Raw genomic sequence first — 26,128 nt, 5'->3', positions numbered from 1 at the left:
GGAGGCAGGATCAGGGTATTGTATTTGATTATCAGCCATGATCATAATGAATGGGGGCAGAACAGGCTCGAAGGGCCAAATGGCCTACTCCAGTTTCTATTTTCTATGTATGTATCTATGTATGAGTTTCTCTGTACAACAGTCGAGTTGGAAGGTGGGGCTTTGAAGTTCTGCCACTGAAAGGAAGATTCAGTTACAGTGTGACAAATTTACAGTTGCACTCCACATGGGAACATTTTTAACAAGATTGTGACAACTGGAGAAAGGGTTTTGTAGACAGATATGAAATGCATGTATATGTATTCCATAGAATCCCTACAATGCAGAAGGAGGCCATTTGGCCCATCAAGTCTCCATCGACTCTCCAAAAGGGCATCTTTTCCAGGCACGAACCCTGCCCTATCCCCGTCACCCCACGCATTTACCATGACTTATCTACCTAAACCTGCACATCTTTGGACTGCGGGAGGAAACTAGAGCACCCAGAGGAAACCCATGCGGACACAGGGAGAACATGCAAACTCCATACAATTATCCAAGGCCGAAATTGAACCCAGGTCCCTAGCGCTGTGAGCAGCTAACCACTGTGCCACCATGCCACCCATGATACCTGCCTTTTCCAATAACTATGCATAACTTGCATTGTTAATGGGTCCTCTTCAAGAAAATGTGATGTTCTTACCACTAATCCCAATTCTAAGCATAATTTTAGACATTGAGGGTAGAATATTATTGCTCTATCATTTTTTTGCACTTTGAAAGTGCTATCCAATTAGTCCTGCTATCCATGTAGTCCCATTTCCCTGCTTTTTCTCCATACCCCTGCAAATTATCTCCCCTTCAAATGTTTATTCACTTCCATATTAAATGTTACTATTGAATACTATATAAAAAGGATATACAGCCATTCTTTAAATTGTTTTTTCGAAGATGTTGGTAGTACAATTAACTTGTGAAAAAAAATCTTGTGTTTATTAACATGCTGGTGTGAGTGTTTGATTACATAATCATACATAAAAATAGGCAGTTATTTATGTAACTTCCTCCCAAATAGGAATAACCTTTAGATTTGTCAGACTTTAAACTGATAAACTGTATTTGTATCCTCCAATTTTTAATACCATACTTTGCTAATTCCAGTTGTTTACAATTCAAATTAAAGTTGCAGGTATAAGTAACTGCAGTACAGTTCTCTTGGAATACTAGTTGTGTCACAGAGTGAAGTAGCTTGCGATCAGTGAACACAGTTAGTTGCCTGTAGCATAAATACAATTTTATCTGTGGTAAATATTTATACTGAATCACCAGCAACTGTATTGGCAAAACTAATCAGGTTCCAAGCACCAAATCTTTTTTTTCTTTCAGGGAGTCTGGGTGTTATTGGCAAGCTCAGCATTTATTGCCCATCCTTAATTATCCTTGAGAAGGTGGAAGTAAGCCTCCTCCTTTAAGACCATAAGACATCGAAGCAGAATTAGGCCACTCGGCCCATCGAGTCTGCTCCGCAGACTGTTGCAGTCCATCTGGTGTAGGTACACCCACAGAGTGGTTAGGAGAAGAGTTTCAGGATTTTGAGCCAATGACAGTGAAGGAACAGTGATATGTTCCAAGTCAGGATAATGTTTAGCTTGGAGGGGAATGACAAACTGTAGAGTTCCATATATTACTGGAAATAATTAGAATAGAATGGCTAACATGTTGCAGAATAGCTTAAAATCAACCCTGGACAGTACACATAATGATAAACAGGAAATGAATTCTTTGATATAGCTGGGCATTTAGGATTCTTATACCTAGTTTCTGTATTGTTAATAATATGATCCCTTATTCTGAAATGTTTCATTGTTTTCTTTTTCCCTTCACCAGCATTTTCTCTAACTTGTGGTCGTTGTAGCAGCTGCAGTGATGTTTTATGCTGCCTTATTTCTCAGCAAACGTGGGCCATTGGCGAAGATTTGGCTTGCTGCCCATTGGGACAAAAAGCTAACAAAAGCCCATGTGTTTGAGTGCAATCTGGAGACTACTGTGGAAAGCATTATTTCACCCAAGGTAAAGTAACTGAATGTGCATCAAATGAGCAAGTGCTAAAGTATTAATATATAAGACAGAATTGATAGTGTAAAATTGCTTTGTATTTTGAATTTAATTCCAGTCAAATTATAAATTAGTTCACATATTGGTTAATGTCATGTGGTCCAAAAGGCTCAGTTATTACAGTGCAAAACCGTTGGTGTTTCAAAATAGCTACTCTGGAAAGATCCACTACTTAGAGGTTGGAGATGCTCATTCTTCCTTATTGGTTTAGCCTTCCTTTATATCTAATTACAGTTGGCGCTTTATTTTCTGTTCAAAGCTAAGTGGAATATTCAGAAACAAATCTATTAACGAATATACTAACTCTAAACATTTGCAGTAAATATTCATGTTGCTAGTATTTTCATTGTTCAGTCTTGTGTGTTTCTTTCACAGCTTAGTAATGCTTTTGTAAACTTTTTGTAAACTAAAATATTTCAGTGACAGATGCTCAGTTATTTTCAAGTCACTGGATTATAATATTGCCCAGTGATTAAATAAGATGCATACTTTCCTGACTCCCTTATAGGTCTAAATTGCACTTGAAAATTGGCTATATTTTTGACATTTAGCTACATTGCAGGTTATCAGACATGCTGTATGTTTACTTATATGAATGTTTTCGACTTGTGTCACAGCTGGGTAAAATATACATGCTAATATTAGGTCCTGTACATTGACAAGAAAGAAAGGAGTTTGCATGTCCTGAAATAGCTGTTTTGAATTGTTACAGATTATGACTAAATTGGTGGATTAAAATTCATGATCTCTTGCGCAATATTTTTTAAAAAAACCTTTCTCATTTGAAATGCACAAATTTTGGCATAATTAGTTAATGGAAGCTGAAAATCAATGCATGAATTTGATGGACACATATAGTTGTCACCAAAATTTATGGAATGATGGAAAAGTTCAGTTGAACAGTAAACCAGGAAAAAAGACAAGGAAATTAGACTTTTGTATTGTTTGGCCATAGCATGTTAAAGGATCAGATGAAAGCTCCCTAATGGTCCAATGAGAAGGATTATAGGAAGGGGATAAATTGCCCACGGTTAACCACAGAAGTTAAGGAAAGTATTAAACTGAAAGAAAAACTGTGGCAAAAATTAGTGATAAACCAGAGGATTGGAAAAGTTTTAAAAACCAACAAAAGATGATCAAAAAGATAATAAAGAGGGAAAGATAAATTATGAGGGTAAACTAGCAAATAATATAAAAGACAGCATGAGCTTTTCTGAACATATAAAAAGGAAGAGAGAGGCCAAAGTAAACATGGGTCCCTTAGAATATGAAACTGGAGAATCAGGAAATGGCAGAGCAGTTAAACGAATGCTTTGCATCAGTTTTCATGGTGGAAGACACCAATAATATTCCAAAAATACTAAATCAAGGGGCAGAAGGGGGGAGAGGGGAAGTACTGGGAAACTAATAGGGCTAAAGGTCAATAAACCCCCCGGACCTGATGGATTGCATCCCAGGATATTAAAGGAAGTAGCTACAGAGATAGCAGATGCACTGTTGTAATCTTCCAAGAATCCTTCAATTTTGGAAAAGTCCAAGAGTATCGGAAAACTGCCAATGTTTATTCGAAAAAGGAGAGAGACAAAAAAAAACAAGTAACTGTAGGCGAGATAGCTTAACTTCAGTCATTGGAAAAATGTTAGAGTCTGTTGTAAAGGATGTAATAGCAGGGTATTTAGAAATGCATGATATAATCTAGTAGTCAGCATGGCTTCATAAAGGGGAAAACAATCCTGACAAATTTATTAGAGTTCTTTGAAGAGGTAACGCACAGGATAAATAAAGGAGAACCAGTAAATGTAATTTACTTGGATTTCCAAAAAGTATTCCCTAAGGTACCACACAAAAAGCTACTTAATAAAAATAAGAGCCCATGGTGTTGGGGGTAGTATATTAGCATGGATAGAGGATTGGCTAACTAATAGAAGACAGAAAGTTGAAATAAGAGGGGCATTTTCAGGGAGGCAGCCTGTAACTAGTGGAGTGTCACAGGGATCTGTGCTTGGGCCACAATTATTTACAATATATATTAATGACCTGGATGAGGAATGTGAACGTACTATTGCCAAGTTTGCGGATGACAAAAATGGGTGGGAAGGCAAGTGATGGGAATGACACACAGGGTGGAATTTTCCCGTCCCACCTGCCACAGGAATCGTAATGTGCGGGGCAGGACCATGCAAAGGTCCATTGACCTCGGGCAGGATTTTCCGGTCTTGGAGTGAGCACAGCCTGAAAATCCTGCCCAAAGAGTCTACAGAGGATTATAGACAGGTTAGGTGAGTGGGCAAAAAACTTGTCCGAAGGGATATAATGTAGGAAAATGTGAAGCCATGCAGTTTGGCAGGAAGAATAAAGGAGTTGAATATTATGTAAATGGAGAAAGACTGCAGAAAACTGCAACACAGAAGGATTTTGGGATCCTGGTGCAAAAAAACTAGCATGCAAATTCAGCAGGCAATTCTGTTACAAGTCAGGTTGGATACTTCAAGGTGTTCTATGAAGTTTGCCTGACCTATAACGTTCTATGTTGAATGTGGCTAGGATGAGCATGAGAGATTTCACTTCGGGTGTGATTCAACGAGGAGCTTTTATCGAAAACAAAGTTTAATTAAGAATATTGTTGACATGTATAGTAAGACAATTAGCAAAAACTTTGAACAATTACAAACTAGAAACACAGCAACCACGATAATGTATAACTCTTAAGGAATATCTCCAATGTGTTCCAACCAAAAGTTTAAAGGGAATATTAGGGGGGGCTTCTTCACGCAGAGAGTGGTGGGAGTGTGGAATGAGCTGCCGGATAAAGTGGTAAATGCGGGGTCACTTTTAACATTTAAGAAAAACTTGGACGGGTTCATGGATGAGAGGGGTGTGGAGGGATATGGTCCAAGTGCAGGTCAGTGCGACTAGGCATAAAATGGTTCGGCACAGACGAGAAGGGCCAAAAGGCCTGTTTCTGAGCTGTAATTTTCTATGGTTCTATGGTTCTAAAGCCAACATCCAATACACAAAACCCTCCAAATAAGCACAGTGCAGCATAGGTTAATGCTCACTTATCACTTATTACAGGAATCCAGCCTCCTGAGTTGAATGCTGAAAATCCCTTGTGAAGAAACTCAGAAGAGGTTGTAATCGAATCTGTTTCCCAGAGCACAGCTTCTTTAAGGCAGAACCAAACAAAGAGGGAAAAAAAACAGGGAAAGAAACTGCTTCTTAGCTTGCTGTTAAACTGCTTCCCAAAATGAAACTGAAAACCCAAAGGAAAAACCCCTATCACCTGATTGCCACAGCTTAGCTCCACCCCTAATGACGTCGCTGAAGCTAGCTGCATGATTTTTTTTAAAAAGCCTTTCTTAAATTGGGAAGGCAGATGCAATGTTGGCCTTCATTTCAAAGGGAATGGATTATAAAAATAGGGAAGTTCTGCTAAAACTGTACAAGGCACTAGTTAGACTGCACCAGGATTGTGGTGAACAGTTTTGGTCCCCTTATCTAAGGAAAGATAGACTGGCATTGGGGGCAGTCCAGAGAAGGTTCACTAGGTTGATCCTAGGTATGAAGAGAGGTTAAATAGGTTGCATCTGTACTCGGAGTTTAGAAGAATGAGAGGAGGCCAGCAATCGGGGCGTTGGGGGGGGCAGGGGGTGGGGGGGCAGTCGCACAGCCAGCGATGCAGGGTCGTGGGCCAGCAATCGGGTGGCTGGCAGTGTGGGGCTTCTGCTGATATCGGCGCATGTGCACTGACCCATGCAGCGCTAAGCTGCCGGCCTCTCCAGCGGGAATAGGCCCTGCCCAATGATTTTTAGAATGATTCACGCTGAGGAACTCTGTGATGCGCAGAGTGTGGGAGATTTATTTTGAAAATCCCACTGAAAAAAACCAGCGGGATTTACTCCAGTTTTTATGTGAATTCGAATCTTAGAATTTTTTGGGGAGAATCCCACCCCAGGTTCCCCCCCCGCATGCTGGTTATTACATTCAAATTGCTTTTAACACTGGGGTAGTGCGGGGGGAAAGTGGAGGGTTGGGGGGGGGCGGGGTGGAGTTGCGATCAAGATTACTATCTGCCTGAAAAGCTATACTAATAGACTGCTTAAGGGCAGCGTAATTTGGAAATGGTGCTTTACAGTATTGTACTGGAATGGGTCCATTCTCCCAGTCAATGAGCTGCTTTCAGAGACGCTGATGTGTCCTCTGTGTGAATGACACATCACATTGAGAGAGAGGGCCCTGACTCAGGCTGAGAGCAGCAGGCTACTCACTGCCATTCTTGGGCACATTAGCTTCAGGGTGAAAAACGGTGCAATTCCGGACGTTGAGCTGGCGACTTGGCGCCAGGTGAACGGTTATTTCGGGAGTCGTTTCCTGCTCGAAAAGCATGTTTCTTTATAAAGTTTATTTATTAGCCACAAGTAGCCACGCTGCCACGTGCTAATGAGAGTATGAGTAGGAGGATTAGGCAGATGAATGCCTGGCTTGAGAGCTGGTGCAGGGGGCAGGGATTTAGATTTTTGGATCATTGGGATCTTTTCTGGGGAAGGGCTGACCTGTTCAAGAGGGATGGGTTACATCTAAACTGGAGGGGGACTAACATCCTAGCGGGGAGATTTGCCAGTGCCACTCGGGAGGGTTTAAACTAGTTTGGCAGGGAGGTGGGATCCAAAGCAGTAGGGAGATAGAAGAGAAGTTTGAGGACAGCACAGAAGTTAAAGAGAGCACATTAAGTAGTAAAGGCAGTGTCAGTAATCCTAGTACCAGACAGATCAGGCAAAAGCAAGACAGAGAGCAAGGGAAGTCCAGATTAAACTGCATTTATTTCAATGCAAGAGGCCTGACTCGCAAGGCAGATGAACTCAGGGCATGGATGGGTACGTGGGACTGGGATATTATAGCAATTACTGAAACAAGGCTAAGGGAGGGACAGGACTGGCAGCTCAATGTTCCAGGGTACAGATGTCATAGGAAAGATAGAACTGGAGGTAAGAGAGGAGTGGGAGTTGCACTTTTGATTAGGGAAAGCATCATGGCCGTACTGAGAGGGGATATATCCGAGGGTTCGGCCACTGAGTCTATATGGGTAGAACTGAGAAATAAGAAGGGGGAAATCACTTTGATAGGGCTGTACTATCGGCCCCCAAATAGTCGGCGGGAAATTGAGGAGCAAATATGTAAGGAGATTACAGTTAGCTCCAAGAAAAATAGGGTGGTAATAGTCGGAGATTTTAACTTTCTCAACATTGACTGGGACAGCCATAGTATTAGAGGGTTGGATGGAGAGAAATTTGTTGAGTGTATTCAGGAGGAATTTCTCATTCAGTATGTGGCCTTCTCTTGGGAAATAAGGAAGGGCAGGTGACAGAAGTGTTGGTGAGGGATCACTTTGGGACCAGTGACCATAATTCTGTTGGTTTTAAGATAGCTATGGAGAATGATAGGTCTGGCTCAAAAGTTAAAATTTTAAATTGGGACAAGGCCAATTTTGATGGTATCAGGCTGGAACTTTCAAAAGTTAATTGAGGGAGTCTATGGGAAGGCAAAGGGATGTCTGGTAAGTGGCACGCTTTCAAAAGTGTGTTACCTAGGGTTCAGGGGAAACACATTCCTCTTAGAGTGAAGGGCAAGGCTGGCAGAAGTAGGGAACCCTGGATGACTCGGAATATTGAGTCCCTGGTCAAGAAGAAGAAAGAGGCACATGACATGCATTGGCAGCTGGGATCAAGTGAATCCCTTGGAGAGTATAGGGGGTGTAGGAGTAGAGTTAAGAGAGAAATCAGTGGGCAAAAAGGGGACACGAAATTGTTTTGGCAGATAAGGCAAAGGAGAATCCAAAGAGCTTCTACAAATACATAAAGGGCAAAAGAGTAACAAGGGAGAGAGTAGGGCCTCTTAAGGATCAACAAGGTCATCTATGTGCGGATCCACAAGTGATGGGTGAGATCCTAAACAAATATTTCTCATCAGTATTTACTGTTGAGAAAAGCATGGATGTTAGGGAACTTGGGGAAATAAATAGTGATGTAATGAGGAGTGTACATATTACAGAGAAGGAGGTGCTGGAAGTCTTAAAGCGCATCAAGGTAGATAAATCCCCGGGACCTGATGAAGTGTATCCCAGGACATTGTGGGAGCTAGGGAGGAAATTTCGGGTCCCCTAGCCGAGATATTTGAACCATCGATAGTCACGGGTGAGGTGCCTGAAGATTGGAGAGTGGCAAATGTTGTGCCTTTGTTTAAAAAGGGCTGCAGGGAAAAGTCTGGGAACTACAGGCCTGTGAGCCTCACATCTGTGGTGGGTAAATTGTTGGAAGGTATTTTGAGAGACAGGATCTACAGGCATTTAGAGACGCAAGTACTGATTAGGGACAGTCAGCATGGCTTTGTGAGTGGAAAATCATGTCTCACAAATCTGATTGAGTTTTTTGAAGGGGTAACCAAGAAGGTAGATGAGGGCAGCGCAGTTGATGTTGTCTACATGGACTTTAGCAAGGCCTTTGACAAGGTACCGCATGGTAGGTTGTTGCATAAGGTTAAATCTCACAGGATCCAGGGTGAGGTATCTAAATGGATACAAAATTGGCTTCTTGACAGAAGCCAGAGGGTGGTCGTAGAGAGTTGTTTTTCAAACTGGAGGCCTGTGACCAGCGGTGTGCCTCAGGGATCAGTGCTGGGTCCACTGTTATTTGTCACTTATATTAATGATTTGGATGAGAATATAGGAGGCATGGTTAGTAAGTTTGCAGATGACACTAAGATTGGTGGCATAGTGGACAGTGAAGTAAGTTATCTCCAATTGCAACGGGATCTTGATCAATTGGGCCAGTGGGCTGTCGAATGGCAGATGGAGTTTAATTTAGACAAATGCGAGGTGATGCATTTTGGTAGATTGAACCAGGGCAGGACTTATTCAATTAATGGTCGGGCATTGGGGAGAGTTACAGAACAAAGAGATCTAGGGGTACATGTTCATAGCTCCTTGAAAGTGGAGTCATAGGTGGACAGAGTGGTGAAGAAGGCATTTGGCATGCTTTGTTTCATCGGTCAGAACATTGAATACAGGAGTTGGAATGTCTTGTTGAAGTTGTACAAGACATTGGTAAGGCCACACTTGGAATACTGTGTGCAATTTTGGTCACCCTTTTATAGAAAGGATATTATTAATCTAGAAAGAGTGCAGAAAAGATTTACTAGGATGGTACTAGGACTTGAAGGTTTGAGTTATAAGGAGAAGCTGGATAGACTGGGACTTTTTTCTCTGGAGCGTAGGAGGCTGAGGGGTGATCTTATAGAGTCTATAAAATAATGATGGGCACAGATCAGCTAGATAGTCAATATCTTTTCCCAAAAGTAGGGAAGTCTAAAACTAGAAGGCACAGGTTTAAGGTGAGAGGGGAGAGATACAAAAAATGTCCAGAGGGGCAATTTTTTCACACAGAGGGTGGTGAGTGTCTGGAACAAGCTGCCAGAGGTAGTAGTAGAGGCGGTACAATTTTGTCTTTTAAAAAGCATTTAGATAGTTACATGGGTAAGATGGGTATAGAGGGATATAAGCCAAATGTGGGCAATTGGGATTAGCTTAGGGGTTTTAAAAAAAAGGGTGGCATGGACAAGTTGGGCCGAAGGGCATGTTTCCATGCTGTAAACCTCTGTGACTCTATCTTATCGAAACATAGGATGAAATTTTATACGATTTTTTCTAAGAGTTTAGCTAGTCTGAAAATGGGAGAGTTCCAGGTCCATTTTTCGGGCGTGTTTTCACACCCAATCTTAGGCACTCTGTCTCTAAAAAGATGAGCTAGTCAGTTTCTAGTCAGAGAGGCTGTGGACGGGGCTTAACTCGATACCCTCCCCCACTGATTGCGGCCCCACCGCCCTCCCCCACCGATCACAATCTTGACGCCCACCCCCACTGATTGCGGCCCCGACTCCCTCCCCCACCAATTGCAGCCCCCCCCCTCTCCCTTCCCCACCAATCGTGGTCCCCACCCCGCTCCACCAATCGCGGCTCCCCTTTCTCCCTCCCACTTTTCGCAGCCCCGCTGCCCAGAACGATCGCAGCCCCTCTCTCTCCCACACCAATCACGGCCCAGCTGCCCTCTCCCACCAATCACGGCCCCCTCCCTCCCCCACCGATTACATGCAGAGTGACAGTGGGCCCCCTCCCTCATTGGTCCCACCCCATTGGCCCAGCCCCCATTGGCCACATCCCCTGGCACTACTCCCACAGGCTTCACCCCCATTTGGCCCTGCCCCGGCACTACCCAGTGGGTATTGCCCAGGTGCCAGGGTGATACTACCAATCTGGCTCTGCCCGAGTGGCATCACTGCCTTGCAGTTGGCCTCCCTGGGGTTCCACTGGCGAGGCCAACACGACTGTTCCGAGGCCATGAAGGCAAGCGAGCCCAAACGGTTGAGCGCTGGGCTTATATGTTCATTTCCATCGCTAAACAAATGGAAATGAACATGTACATGAATTTCAATTACTTAATCAATCTTTCGCTCATTCCCGGTGCATGGCTGACCGCGCTAGAAATCTGGGTGTTGTAAAATCGCGACAGGCACAAAAACCGGCGCCAATCGCACTAGCTGCTTTCTGCCCGATTTTATGACATTTTCCCGCCGCAAAAAGGGCGTAAAATGGCCATAAAATTCTGCCCATAGACTCTCAGCTGACTTGATAGGGTAGATGCTGAAATGACATTTGCTCCTCTGGGAGAGTCTAGTACCTAATCTCAGATAAAACATAGATGAGGAGGAATTTCTTCACTTGGAGAGTAGTGAATCTGTGGAATCTTTACTGCAGAGATCTGTGGAAGTTGGATCATTAAGTATGTTAAAGGCTGAGGTGGACAGATTTTAAATCAGTAAGGGAATCAAACGTTATGGGGATAAGATGGGAAAGTGGAGATGAGAATTATATCAGACTAGCCACGATCTTATTGAATGGCAGAGCAGACTCAGGGGGTGGGATTTTCCGGCTGCGCACGCCCCAACGTCAGAAAATCCCACCTGAGGTCAATGGACCTTTGAAATGGTCTGAGTCTCGCGTACTACGATTCCCATGACAGGCGGGACTGGAAAATTCCATCCGATATCCGAACAGCTTAATCCTGCTCCTACAGCTTCTGGTTTTATCAATGAGTTGTTGGACCATAAAGATCAAGAGAGCCCCAGCTCTGATGAATTGGATGATCTCAGTTCGGGCAGTAGTAGGGCAATAGTAGAGGTTCTACTTTTGGTCTAAGGTATCCTGGAGCAAAATCAGCCAGAGACTCTATTCTTGATTACTTTTCAACGATCCTGCTAAAAGCCCAGTAATAGATTGAATACATCTCCGAAAATAATCTTATTATCAGAATTTAGTAGACTTTAATTTGGATAAGGGACTAAAATTTACTAAATCATTGATGGGGGTTTCAGTAAGGTCCAAAAGTAGGTGGTATGATGTGCATTTATACTGATGGGTATAAATTACTGTAGGATATACAGAGTACACAAATAAGGACTTGTGATAAATTAGAATTTTATTGTACGGAAAAATAAAGCTATGATGTTTGTGTCCTCTCTTTAGGTTAAAATAGCACTGAGAACATCCGGACACTTGCTTTTGGGGGTGGTGAGGATTTACAATCGCAAGGCAAAGTACCTCTTGGCAGACTGCAATGAGGCATTCACAAAAATTAAGATTGCCTTTCGTCCTGGTACTGTACACTCTGCAGTTCTCACATCTTTTGTTTAATTAAGACATGTTTTGCTTTTGATTTATAAAAGATTACTTTCTCATTTAGATTTTTATTTAAGATTTAATTTAATGGATGACAGTGCAAATATTGCTAAAGGCACATCAGAGCTTCATGGGCTTTCTTTTGACCCTTGGATTGCATCATCCACATCATACCATAGAATTATACATTATGGGATTTTCTTCGCGTTCATAAATTTCTCAAATCAATCATTATCACATGAATGCATTGGTTCATTGTGACACTGTCAGTGTCACTGGTGTAACAAGTCCTTGGAGGCGGAAGTCCCTTCACCGAAATTCCTTTATTTACAAGATCCAACAGCACTAAACAGAGTGCTCTCAGTATGCAGTCAATATCCGGAGTGCCAGAGGAACTGACACTCCTGTTTAAGTACAGAGCATGGGACTCCCTGATTGGATCATGAACTTGGCCCTTAATGAGGAAGTTCATACTCAAGCAGGCCCGCCTCAGTTGCCTGATTAAAATCATTACAACTGGCATTTGGATTACTTTTTGCTCAGATTTTTGATTAGAATTTTGATTATAACTTTAGCTATTGTTACAAATGCTGAATCTATTACTTTTTCCAATCATTACATGTCTTATGGTATGTTGCCATGCGGTTTATAATTGGTTAAATTAAAAGGTTTAGTTTAGACCAAACTAAATAAAGATTACATTTAGTTTTAATCAGACTAAAAGTTAAAAACAACACCATTGTACTTCATTAAGTATATAAAGTATATTGTAAGTTTTGCAGCAATTAAAAACTCTTTGTCATGAAAATAGAAAGCTGTAAGAGTAATTTAACATTTTAAATTTATTCTATTCCTACTTTGCAATTTATGGTTATGAGTAATCAAACTAATTTTTCTGCAATATTGTGCTTTTACTTAAATCTAGGCTTGTTGGTAATACTAAAGGAGAACTTTTCAAAGTTCAGTTGACCACTGATTTGCAATAGTGTGGTACATGCTAAATGTTAAAGTTTTTATCAGTAGCTGATTCTGCAAATACCAATCAGTTTGTTCAAGGCAAAACTACTTAGCTGTTTGTCTGTGGGAAGGATTTAAGCTAACAAGAAAGCAAAGGGGAAACTTTGGAAAAAGTGGACTGTAACTCGGGGAACTAAATTCTAAAATTGGTAAGTACTCAGACCAGATGTAATCAAATAGAGAAGGGGTGTTGGGTGACAGTGAGTGGAGACATCAATACAAATGGGCAGAGTATAAGAATATGACAATGAATCTGTGTGGAGTTTGCACATTCTCCCTGTGTCTGTAGGTTTCCTCTGGGTGCTCTGGTTTCCTCCGACAGTCCAAAGATGTGCAGATTAGGTGAATTGGCCATGCTAAATTCTCCCTCAGTGTACCCGAACAGGCACCGGAGTGTAGCGACTAGGGGATTTTCACAGTAACTTCATTGCAGTGTTAATGTAAACCTACTTGTGACTAATAAATAAGCTTTTCCAGCTTGTCTGACTCCAAATGCCAAACCAGCTCCTTCCAATATGCCATGTATAATTTGTTCAAAATGTTATTTAAGGCCCTCTCTAATGACTCAAGGAGTGATTAGCTAAATTATCTTGAAAGATCTTGGGGGTGATCGTACGAAAAAGAGTCTTAACTGCCAAACAAGTGTGAAAATGGGAGAGAATCGCACCCATTTTTTCGGCAAGAGAAAAATTCAAATCTTATGCCACTTTGAGGAAAAAAAAGAGGCAAAGTGTGATTTGCGCCAGGAGAGGGAGTGGATGGAGTCTGTTCTCGCCAGGAAGCTGGCTGCAGATTGCTAGATGGCGTCATTGCGCATGCAGCAGTCACAGAGTGCGCAGCTCCCCATGCGCAGCCTCCCTTCAGGCACCATCCATCCTCTTAGGCTTTGCCCCTTCCCTTAGGCCCTGCCACTTTAGCGCCAGGCTGGCAATGCCCCACCTTGCCCCAGACGATCCCAGGGGGAGCTTCAATGGCCTCTAGTCCCACCAGCGTAGCCATCATATCAGGTCCCCATTGCTAGGGACCATACATGATCCTCAGTGATGAGGATTTTCACTGCTGTTAAGGCAAGGCATGATGTGGAGATGCCGGCGTTGGACTGGGGTAAGCACAGTAAGGCAAGGCCCAGATGATTCTGTTCCGGGCTCAGTAATAATATTAAAATCTAGATTTAAATCAGCCTTGTGCCTTTCCCAGGCACGAGTCTGATCACACTGTCATCCAATGCCGTCATCATTGCGAGTAGCGAGAAACCGGGTATTTCTAAAACAATAGTGTAGCTTTCCCACTCAATATGTGGGTGTCTCTTAAGAGAGAGGTTTTTTGCCCCTCTCGCAATCTTACCGGCTCGCCACGCTGATCGACTGGCATGACGAGCCGGAAAGATCACCCTCCTTGCATTTGATTTCTGGTTTGTGTTGAAGTAACTGTATTATTTGAGACAGTATGGCCATTACAATTGACTTCAGCACTTTTTGGCTAGGAAGAGGAAAATTAACCAGGGTTCCTCCTCCAGTTCACTAGCTATTTACCACTGTTGGAATATCCCAAGTTTGCGAAGCTTAGGTAAAGACAGGTTCAAGCTCTGCTCTGGTGCCTCGCATTTTCAAATACTGCATCAAATCTCATACATTAATAATTGTTACCTGCCTGAGGCCATCCACGATGAAAGCATTGCAGGTAACTTCAATAGCCCTGAGTTATGGGAGGAAATCACAGCCAAGGAATGATCTTGGAGCAACTACTCACCAGTATGATCAGCTGATAACAGAATGGTTCATTAATATACAATTCCAATCCACTGTTAGCAGTCACTGCTCTTGGCAGGAATCAAATCATTGTTTTTCTTTTGTTGCTGCAGTTTTCTGCATCGGTATTTGAAACTTCAGGAAAAGAACTAGAAATAACTCAATTTATATATTCTGAATCATTGTAGTGTACTAATTGAGTTAATTTGATGTTACAGATATTGTGGACCTTGCTGAAGAAAACCTTGAAGCTACTTACAATGCCATAACATTGCCTGAAGAATTTAATGAATTTTCCAACCAACTGCCCGATGTGGAGTAAGTAACTGAATTTTATACACTGATGGGGAAATCTGTGCCTGTTTATGCTGTATGCATGATGCTGGAGTTTGATTTTTCTCAGCTAAATTTATGCTCTTACAGGTGTTTAATTTGCTAGTGATGTAGAGCAGCTTTTTTAAAGAATGGTTTTTATTTGAGTTTTAAATAAAAACACACAGGGTCACACATATCACTATTGTATCTGGTTCAGACTCTACATGAGAGAGATGCTTCCCAGTTTCATTCATGCTGGCCTGTTAATCAAATACGATTGGTGTGAAATTTTAGTTAAACATTCTCAAGCACCATAGTTGCATGAATATCATGACATTCACAAATATGCTTAAATTGACACCATTCCAAGATTGTGCTTTCTAAATGTAACATTCCCCCCCCCCCACACCTCAGCCTCATGTGCGAGGCTGAAATAAGAGATCTCAATGCACCTGAATGTCAGGTTTCATTACTGAACGTCACCTTTTTCTTCCTTTATTATTTGATTGAATATGGGTGTCGCTGGCAAGGCCAGCATTTGTTGCTCATCCCCAATTGTCCTTGAACTGAATGGTTCATTTGGCCTTTTAGAAGGTGGTCAAAAGGCCAGACCAAGTAAAGACAACAGATTCTCTTCCCTAAAGGACATTAGTGAACCAGATGGATTTGTACAACAACAGATTATCATTTCATGGTCACCATTACTGAGATTAGCTTTCAATTCCAGATTCCTTTATAATTAAATTTAAGTTTCACTAGCTGGTGTGATTTGAATCTATGCCCCCAGGGCGTTGGCCTGGACCTCTGGATTTCTAGTCCAGTAATCTTAACACTGCCTCCATCTCTACCTACCTCTTTGATCTACCTACAACAGCAGCAATGGCCACCACTCCTGCAAGGGCTCCTGCCATTATGCAGATCCTGGAGATGGACGTAAGTCTCACCTCGTGTTAATTAAAAGGCTGTTACCTGAAAAATTAAAGTGGGGCTTTGTGGAGGTGGGCTCACCACCCACATTTACTTTGGGATGCAAGGAGCCTGCTCTCAGTGTATAATACAGCCCCTTGTTTTAATCAGAGTGCTCAGATTAAAATAGCAAGTGGTGCACAAGATTTCAAAGCTGGCAAAGTCAGTTTGCTTTGCTCAGTCTACATAAAAAGTGGTCCAGTCCTGGACATTGACTTTTTTAGAACATTGTAGGTTGAGAGTTCAGCACCAAAGCATTTTTACAAAAGGGATCTCTGTTTGCTCTTATCATGTTGATGCTTCCCTTCAATAAACTGGTTGAAATTGGAGATCATTATATGTGGAGAATCACAAGTACAAATCCACAGCCCCAGGCTGAAATTTCCATTTTCCATATTACTTATGCATTGGACAGTTCTAAGCTATTTAATTCTTAATCATGATGCTATCTTCACTCTTGCTGAATATAAAAAGATTTGAGAAATATATGTATATAAAATTAAGGGTAGCTTTGTCAAGTTCAAATACAGCATAACTGCCTATATTAGGACATAAAATTAGATAAATCATTGTTTCTTGTGAATAACTATGTTGCAGATTTAAACCAACTGCAGTTTCTGGAGCATTAAATGTAAGTTTTACAGACTGTGGTTACTATGCAATTAAATTTGATCTTGCGTCTAGTGCAATTGATGTTGCTGAACACTTTACACTAAACCAGAGCACAGCCGAGGCGATCACCCTTCGAGAAGATATGTGTTGTATTCTTCAGGATAATGGATTTGGTAAGCAGAGATGATAGCTCTTTAAAGTTATTACCCAACTAACTCATGATCTACAGTTATAGCTAGAAATTTCTCCATACATAGCATAGTGAGTATGTGACTGCCCTCAGAATAAGCAGATATTTCTAACCATTAGAGGCAGACATTAGACTGGAATGGTTGTAAAGAATGCAATTGCAGCAGTTGACATGCTTTATAAGTGAAAACATCCCAATGCATTTTATATTGCCAAAGTGGGGATGGGGAGAGTAAAACAGATAAAGAAATTGATGTTATGCCATTGGGGTGGGCGGGAGAGCAAAAAAAGTTGAAGCTTACTAAATATATTTGGTTAAAGAGGAGGGGAGGAATAAATGGTTTATTTATTTCTCCTGATTTGGATTTTGCAGTTCTCTGAGTCTCCCATTGGTAATTCTGTCTGAATGAAGTCCCTGCTTTGAGGGAAGAGGGGCTCATTCTCTTTCAGGTGTAGTTCAAATGGCAGTAGTAATGGCAACAAAGAAATTTGGAAAACTACTGAGTTCTGGCACTGCTGGAACTGCTCAGTTGCCAGAGGATCAGATTGGCTGACAGCGTTAAGACCATTCCCAGTATATTATTGCTGTGAGGCAATCTTAAGCAATTGACTTTTCTGTAGGGCGGAGGTTTGCGTGACGGTGTATGCAATACCGCCTCCAATAAAATTCAGCCCATGGCGTTGGTGCCCATTGTAGCCTTATGGGATTTAGTATCAGTGTTGGAGCATTTACTTCAATGTTAAATCTCAGCTCAGATTGTAGCTTTCTCTATATTCAGAATATGGGATGGGCACAATCTGTGTAGCCAAATTTTTTTTGTAATTAATTTAAAAATCTAACAGACTCATCTTCCTTCACCATGGGGTAGATTTTCATCTTCATATTCTGGTCTGTAATGTGGTGGAGTGAATCACCAAATGACTATAATGCCTGCCTGATCTTTAGTTTTATTAATTTTAATAGAGTGTTAATTGGGTAGACTTTATAAATCACAAGCAATTTGCTGTGGCAGATTACTATGGCGGTTTTATGAAAACCTATTGTGTATCTCTGGGAACTGCATTTAGCTTTTCCACGAATCCTCCAGTTCCTAGAGTTAAAATATCTTAAATGGAGCCTGTTCCCATGATAGCATCAGTTTCAGCCATAAGAGTTTGCATGCTTCAGAACTGCTAATAGATTAGCTTGATGACATGGCTGGTTTGAAATCCCATTCCAAAATTACTGCCTGCTCGCTCTCTTTCTCATGCAAATCAAAGATGGAATGTAGATACTACTGTAAATGTGCAAAAGTCTTTAATATGTCAAGTTGATGGAACAAAATTCTTTACGGAGCCCAATCTAGTGCATATTTTTCGAGTACGGCTGTAACAAAAAGTTGGCAACATAGCTTAGTGCCCAGCTTTATTGCAGGAGAAAATGTTTTGTTAAGTGGCATTTCACTGGATCTTTTCTTGCTGATCTTAAGGACACACTGAAGAGGATCTGCAGAGCTGCCTTGGTACTTTTACTTATTTTGTGTTTGCATAAATGATCTGATCGTGTCCATGGCAGGACCTGTTGCAAACGAGAATGGAAAATTTGGCATTCCAGCCAAAACTTCATTCACTTTCAGCTAAAAATCCCAGCCGCGAATGAGTACAGAAGATTTTGGCCAGAATCACTAGACTCAAGACGGGTTTAATTCTGTGAAGGATCTCAGATAATTTGACTCTGTGACAAGAAAGCTGGCTAATGCAAGTATTTATTCTCTTTAAATTTAACAATCCGATTATGGAGCCGCCTTGTGTTTAGTGTTGTTTCTTCAAAAGCGGTACCAAAATACCACAGAACCATCCATTCTCCCGCCTTGTAAATAGCGTAGTGAGTGATACTGGGCGGAATTTTCCAAAAAGATTGCAAAAGTGGCTGATTCTGACTGAAATCTGGTGTGTTTCTCTCCGGATCTTCTGACACTTTGTCAAATAAAACAAGGTAATGTGAGCAACAATACATTCCTGACCTTAAACATCTTAAAGGAGATAGGTCTTTTTCATTTTCCTTATATATTGCCTAATTGTTTCTTCATTGGCTTGGACACTGAGGAGACTGCCCCATCTTGGTTTAATGTCTCAATGAAAGGAAGTGCAGTACTCCCCCGATACTGCATCAAAATGCACTTCCTCAATGCTGAATTGTCCACCGAACTTATGTGCTCTGGTTTGTGGAGTGGACCTTGAACACACAACTTTCTGACTTGAGAGCCAACCAGGATCATAATTAATTTTCTATTAATAAACTTCAAAAGCAAGTTGAGCCTAGCAATTTTTATCCATCTCCAAGCAAGTAGGTACTTTATAGCAAGAAATAGCAGTTGAAGTAAGCCATTTGGTCCTTTGAGCCTACTCCTCTATTCAACAAGATTATGGCTGAACTTCTTCAATTCCACCTTCCTGAATTCCTTAATTCCCTTATTACTGAAAAATCTAACAATGTCTGTCTTGAATATGCTTAACAACTGAGCAGTTCTCTAGTGTAGAGAATTCCAATGATTCACAACCCTATGGGTGAAGAAATTTCTTCTCATCTCCGTCCTATACTACTAACTACTAATTCTGAGACTTTCAACCGAGATGTTCTAGATTCCCCAGCCAGGGAAAACATTTTATAGCATCTACCATGTTGCATGTCTCAACTTAATCATCTTTCGTTCTTCTAAATGCCAGGAATATAGGCCTAGTTCTCAATTTCTCATCATATCCCTTTATCCCAGGAACCAGTGAGTAGACCTTCATTGCACTCCCTCTAGGGCAAGTATGTCCTTCCTTGGGTAAGGAAACCAAAACTGCATATATTACCACAGTGAACACTCATCTTCACAGCTAAGTCTGCTGTTAGTTCACTTGGACTCCTCAAGTGAAAAAAAAATCCTGCGTTCTCAGAGTTGCCTATGGCCTCACCATTTTGTTTGTGTGCTTTTAAAAAAGAATGCAATTTTATAAGTACTTATTCTTTTTGCCAGGTGATGATTATGGAATGTTAAGTAATAATGGTTTATTGGATGACAATCTGATGAGCACCAGCAAATCCATTTTTGATCAAACACCAGAAAATAATTCCACTAATGCTGCAAAAGAAACATTTACATTAAACGGTGATAAAAATAGATTTCATAATGATGGATTTGGAGATGAAGGAGCAGCTTATATGTTAGGTATGTTTCATTTTTTAAAAGCATAACTTTGTTCTTTTAATTTTAAAAAGTTTTATTCACTTCAGCCATTCCCTGATCTATAATTGTCATTTTATCTTTTGTGATTTTGTCCCTTAAGCATGTGATAATGATGTAGTGTAAACCTCCCAATAGGTTATCATCTTAAGTTTATTTATTAGTCACAAGTAAGGCTTACATTAACACTGCAATGAAGTTACTGTGAATATCCCCTAGTCGCTACACTCCGGCACTGAAGAAGCACGCCTTTCAGACTGTGGGAGGAAACTGGAGCGCCCAGAAGAAACCCACGCAGACACGGGGAGAACATGCAAACTCCACACAGACAGTTACCCAAGCAGGGAATCGAACCCGGGTCCCTGGCGCTGTGAGGCAGCAGTGCTAACCACTGTGCCACCATGCCGTCCACCGTGCTTACCAAAACTGAGAGAAAGCAAACTAGTGCTATACCTCACCTGATTTTCTTTATTTTGAAATACAGAAAATTTGGGTAGCACAGAATATTAGTCTTTCAGATTAGATTATGTTATACAAATGCATGTATTAGGTGTCGTGGTTATTTGTTCTGTGAGAGGCTGTTCAGCTGTAGAGTAGCCTGTTGTAAACATTTCTCAGATGGTGGGAAAACATTTGTGGACAGAACCACTTGAGTGAATTATATTTGTGTCATGAACATTTGTAAAACAAGCATGCAATGTAATAGTGAAAGAAGCATTGACTGCAGGCTACTCAACAGCTGAACAGCCACTCAGAACAAATAAATGCGACACCTAATACATGCATTTTTATAACATAATCTAATCTGAATGATTAATATTAATTTAGTCCTTTTTGTAATTGACGCTGCCTTACCCTATGCTGCAGGAAGAAACTTCACCCCCAGTCTGACAATACTCCCTAGCAGAGATTGGGTGCGGTTATTTACAATTTGCCAATATGCAGTGTTGCACAAGAACAGTAACCGTTTGAGCAAACTAACATAAGATGGTGTCAGCATGCCCCAGTGAAGGAAGAGAAGGTGAGACAAGCAACAAAGTAAAGAAAAATAGATTGTTTAAAATGTATTCATAGATTTTCATCAGGTAAACAAATCGGAGAACTTATGCTAGCCCCTCATCTGTCCTATCCCTGGTTTGGATGTAGTAAGAAGTCTCACAACACCAGGTTAAAGTCCAACAGGTTTATTTGGAATCACGAGTTTTCGGAGTGCTGCTCCTTCATCAGGTGAATCAGGTTTGGATGTGGCAAAAGTTGTCATCCCTAGATGAACTAAAGTTAACCATTCACCTTTGTACCAGCCATAGTGTTTGATTATCCCTTTGTCAAGCAGGTTTTTGCAGTCTGTATACAATGCTTTGCCTTATGACTGATGTGGTATAATTGCAAACGCATAATTCAAGAAGCAATGCCAGAGAAATAAATTGATTCACTGCCCGTGTGTTCAAATGACTTACAAAAGTAATCCTACCTATAAAGGCTCAGAGAACTTTCATTTGATTTTCAGAGGAGCTTCTTAGTGGCGAAGCTGAAAATGCTTTTGTGGATTTTGCAGATACTAACGGAAGCATTACTAACAATCTACCCAATAAAAAGCTACCAACTGATGTGACTGGTATGGAATTTTATAGCATTTGAAGTGAAAAATCATGCTGTGCATTTGTATGTTCCATGTTATTTCTCTTTAACTTAAGAAGTTCAACTGTAAACAGTAAAACTGTTCTTAAGGTTAGTGATTTTTGACATGTTTGATCCAAAGATGAAAGGAACATAGCTTCAGGAGTCCATTCAGCCCCTTAAGCCTACTCATCATTCATTTTGAATGGCAGTAAATCTGGCCCTCAACTCCATTTATCTGCCTTAGTTTCATATCCTTTGATACCCTCATCTAATAAAAATCTTACCTAATTCCAAAAATTAATTTACCTTGCATGATCTGGGAGTTTTAAATCGTTCTGCAGTTTCCTTTAATCTAAATGACTCACCTGTATACTGTATTTTTGTGTTAGTGTGTGAAATCGTCCATGTTACTAGTGGTGCCATGCAAGATTATTAATTTGGTTGACCTATTCATTTCAATTTACCTCTTTCGTATCTGTACGAACATGTTTAGGTTTTCTTATTTTGATAAAGCACAGGCTGGTTTCCTGGTAGATCACACAACAGCAGACATGAATAAATGGCACCTGTCATTAATCTCCAAGCTAAAATGCACTAACATGGATTTGTTTGAGGAACTCTGTCTTGGTGTACTGTGACTCACAATGGTAGCAGTACCTGAGTTCTGTGACAAGGTAAAACCTGACCTCCAGTTAAATTGTCTCATGTTCCAGTTACTGTAATGGGAATTACAGTACTTGGTTGTTGCCTCAGACACCAAGATTATGATGACTATTTTGCAAGATGTTCCACTGAGGCACCATCAGTCAACCTGGAAAGAAGTGTAAAATTGGCCTCTTGAAGACCCAAAGACTCTATGGAGCCTGGCTGGTACATCAGCATAACTCATGAACAGCCCCTGAGCATAGATGCAGTGATCTACATGCATCTATTAGATTTTGATTTGATTCTGATTTTTGATTTGATTTATTATTGTCACATGTATTAGTATACAGTGAAAAGTATTGTTTCTTGCGCACTATACTGACAGAGCATACCGTTCATAGAGAAGGAAAGGAGAGAGTGCAGAATGTAGTGTTACAGTCATAGCTATGGTGTAGAGAAAGATCAATTTAATGCAAGGTAGGTTCATTCAAAAGAAAAATGGCAGCAGCAGGGAAGAAGCTGTTCTTGAGTCGGTTGGTATGTATCCTCAGACTTTTGTATCTTTTTCCTGATGGAAGAAGGTGGAAGAGAGAATGTCTGAGCTGAGTGGGGTCCTTGATTATGCTGGCTGCTTTTCCGAGGCAGTGGGAAGTGTAGACAGAGTCAATGGCTGGGAGGCTGATTTGAGTGATGGACTGGGCTTCGTTCACGACCCTTTGTAGTTTCTTGTGATTGGCCGGAATTTTCTGGCCGTTCCCCTGCCTCGGGTTTCCTGGTGACGGGGGATGGGGTGCATACGACGGAAAAACCCTGTCAACAGCGGTAAAACCAGAAGGTCCCATCACCAGCCAACGATGAGCCGCCTTCACCAAAGTGAAACATGCCATGGGGCATGGAAAAACCATCTATTATGTGTATTGTGGCTCAGTTTCCGAGGGAACGTCAAAAACATAAAGTGTATGTTCAGGCGTTTTTAATTTATCTTTACATTTCATTATCTTAATAGGTGATTCGGATGTTCCTGATCCTTTACTTCAAGCAGAAAGTACTCTGTATGATCAAACAACTCTGCTACCCAATGAAGAAGAGGGCTTTGCCTTACAGCCCGTTGATGCTACTGGTTAGTTTTACTCCTCTATATCTATGAAACACAATATATCTGAAAAAAGAGACATGCTCTTGAAGCTCAGGACAGATGCCAAATTTCACTGCAAGAATTTACACTGAATGAGGAAAGGATGTTGGTTGGTTGGCAAATTGACTCTGGTGGAGGTGTTACCATGGCAAGTGCACCAGGGTACCTTTGTCCCTCAGCCTTTCGTTTAATTCAAAAAAAGACTTAATGCGTAGACATGCTCCTTTTGCCTGAAAAGGACAGGTCCCTAAATATGAATATATGTAGCTTCTAGCAAGTGTAAGTGAGTCATATTGCAAGCCAAAATTCTATTAACCTTACTTATTGTCTGTTGAAAACTTTCTGCGAATCGTGTACAAGGACACCCAGATCCCTCTGCACCGAAGCATTTTGAAGTTTCGCTCCATTTAGATAAGAAGTTCGTTTTTATTCCTCTGATCAAAATGGATAACTTCACACTTATCCACATTAAATTCCATCTGCCAAATTTTCCTACTTCTTTTCGTGTTGTCTGCAAATTTGACCATAGTACGTTCTATCCCTGAATCCAAATTGTTAATATAAATTGTAAATAGTTAGGGCCCAAGGACCGAACACTGTGGCATACCACAAGTTACAGCTTGCCACTCACTGCTTTCTGTTGGTTAGCCAATGCTCCATCCAAGCTAATATATTACCTCCAACTCCCTGGGATCTTCCTTCTGGAAGTCCAAATACACCACATCTACAGGACCCCCATTATCTTCAAAGAACTACAGCAAATTAGTCAAGTACGATAATTATAAACGTAATGTTACATTACTGCTTTATTGCTGTTTTTGCTTCTGAATTCTGGGGCCATGTGAATCTTCAAGAGTTTTTTATAAATATGCGATGTGGGCATCTTTGGCAATGCCAACAACAGCTGCATGTCCTTAATTGTCCTTGAGAAGATGTTGGTGAGTTAAAATGGGGTCACATTGGAAAATAGTTGGTGAAGCACTGCTATAGTCCTTTTCTTCACTTGCATTTCTGTAATCCAGCAAGGTTATGTTCTGTTATTAGTATGGACTTCATCCTGTACTACATGGAATGCTGAGATCATTCTGGTGATTTGATGTAAATGCATTGTCTTAACAGTAATAGAAGGCAAAACAAAGAGAAAACAGATGTTTCCAATTTCTTGAAGTAGAACCTGAACTGGAATGGAACTCGAGTCCGAGAAGAAAGGGACAAGGTTTTTAAAATTGTAAACAGCCTAAAAGTAAACAAAAAAGGGCAGGAGAGCTTGGGAGGAATAAGGGTGGACATTGATGGCAAGGGAATAAATAGAGTTATAGAATTAGAATCTGAAAAATTATTACACAAAGTGAGAGGAAATCCTATTAAAAATTAGTTAAAATGTTTGTACAGCAGTGCACGTGAGTGTCTGCAATTAAAAAGGACACATTCATTGGGAGGAACTGAGACATCGCTACCAAAAAATCAGGACTCAGAAATAAACTTTGCAAGGTATCATGCATTTGAAAAAGCTGGGAAGGGAAACAAGGGAGGTGGAGGAGCTATGTTTATTAGGGATAATATAATGGCAGTAGAAGAAACAAACACAGCCATTAGCAAGACAAAAATAGAAATCATATTGTTAGATCAATTAAAAGATGAATTGAGCCAATAGGTGTAGCCTGCACATCACCTAATAGTGAAAGAGAGGTGGAGGAAGATATAGGCAGATAAATTAGTGAATTGCTTAAAAAAAATGGAATAATAATCATTGGGGACTTCAACTACTTTGATACTAAATGGACCAAAGTGGTAGGTAAAGGGAATAAAGGAATGAAGTTCCTATATTGTGCACAGAACTCCATTCTAACCCAATATGTGAAAAGCCCAACAAGGAAGATTTGCCATCCGATCTAGCAATGAAGAATGAACCAGAGCTAGTAAGAGTAGTAAAAGTAGGGGAACATCCAGACAATAGTGGCCATAATATAATATGTTCTAAGGTATCGATAGTGAAAGACATAAGTATTTCATGTGACCAAGGCAGAATGACTTTTGAAATAATTATGCAGAGTAGCTAATAGTGACAAGATATTATTTGCATAGGGATTGAGCAAAGTCAGCACTTCTATTGCATAAAATATTCCTTTCCTTTATATATTTTAAATAAATGGTTAGTGATGGCATTATGTTTCAGCAAGACTTATGATGCAATCTGAATTCTTTCATAATGACAGCATTCAAAGTAGACTAGTAAATGGTATAGTGTCGAAAATGTTGTAAGCGCTATGGAACAAGTCATACACATGTCATATTGATATTGTTCTTGTTAGTTTCTTCAGAAAGAAAACGGGGTAAGAGGAGGCGAAAGCTTACTGTGGATTGTGTTAAGGAACTTGACAGTAAGACTATTCGTGAGCAGATTGAAGACTTCTCAGACGTAATCACAATGATAGAGCTGGCTCCACCTACCAAGAAGCTGATGATCTGGAAGGAGACAGGTGGCGTTGAAAAGCTCAACTCTCAGCCTGCCCAACCCTTAATAAATTGCAGATTATTAAAGGTAACTCATTGTGTTTAATTTGAGCACTTGCTACAGTGATGGTGAAAATTAGGAACAGCCCTTAAGTAAAACAGCTTGCTTCACTAATCCATTGTATTAAAGATTGGTTGGTTCCACAACATATTACGACAAGAAGCAGAGAGCAGGATATTCTGGATTTGGTATTGTGTAATGCGCAGGGTTTAATTAATGACCTCACTAGTTAAGGATCCTCTAGGGAAGTATGATAGATTTCAAAATTCAGTTTGAGTCCCATACTCGCATTTTAGAGTTAAAGGTAATTGTGTTGGCATGAGGACAGACTTAGCC

The 26,128-nt window shown here is 40.8% G+C and overlaps 1 protein-coding gene across 1 annotated transcript in view; it reads left to right on the top strand.

Moving 5' to 3' along the window:
- Positions 1 to 1,905: 1,905 nt before the first annotated feature.
- The window catches only part of LOC144508343 (double-strand-break repair protein rad21 homolog), a 53,073-nt gene continuing 28,850 nt past the window's right edge, over positions 1,906 to 26,128 (top strand). Inside the window, exons 1-8 of the mRNA XM_078236180.1 lie at positions 1,906 to 2,049; positions 11,669 to 11,798; positions 14,805 to 14,904; positions 16,552 to 16,652; positions 19,671 to 19,862; positions 21,385 to 21,492; positions 23,149 to 23,262; positions 25,590 to 25,819. Of these exons, the coding sequence (XP_078092306.1) occupies positions 1,906 to 2,049; positions 11,669 to 11,798; positions 14,805 to 14,904; positions 16,552 to 16,652; positions 19,671 to 19,862; positions 21,385 to 21,492; positions 23,149 to 23,262; positions 25,590 to 25,819 (1,119 nt within the window). The remainder of the gene's footprint in view (positions 2,050 to 11,668; positions 11,799 to 14,804; positions 14,905 to 16,551; positions 16,653 to 19,670; positions 19,863 to 21,384; positions 21,493 to 23,148; positions 23,263 to 25,589; positions 25,820 to 26,128) is intronic.

This window comes from Mustelus asterias, chromosome 20 (genome assembly GCF_964213995.1).
Source record: "Mustelus asterias chromosome 20, sMusAst1.hap1.1, whole genome shotgun sequence".
NCBI classification, from domain to species: domain Eukaryota; kingdom Metazoa; phylum Chordata; class Chondrichthyes; order Carcharhiniformes; family Triakidae; genus Mustelus; species Mustelus asterias.
The sequence above is the reverse complement of the archived record's forward strand: the minus strand, read 5'-3'. Positions and strand labels throughout refer to the sequence as shown.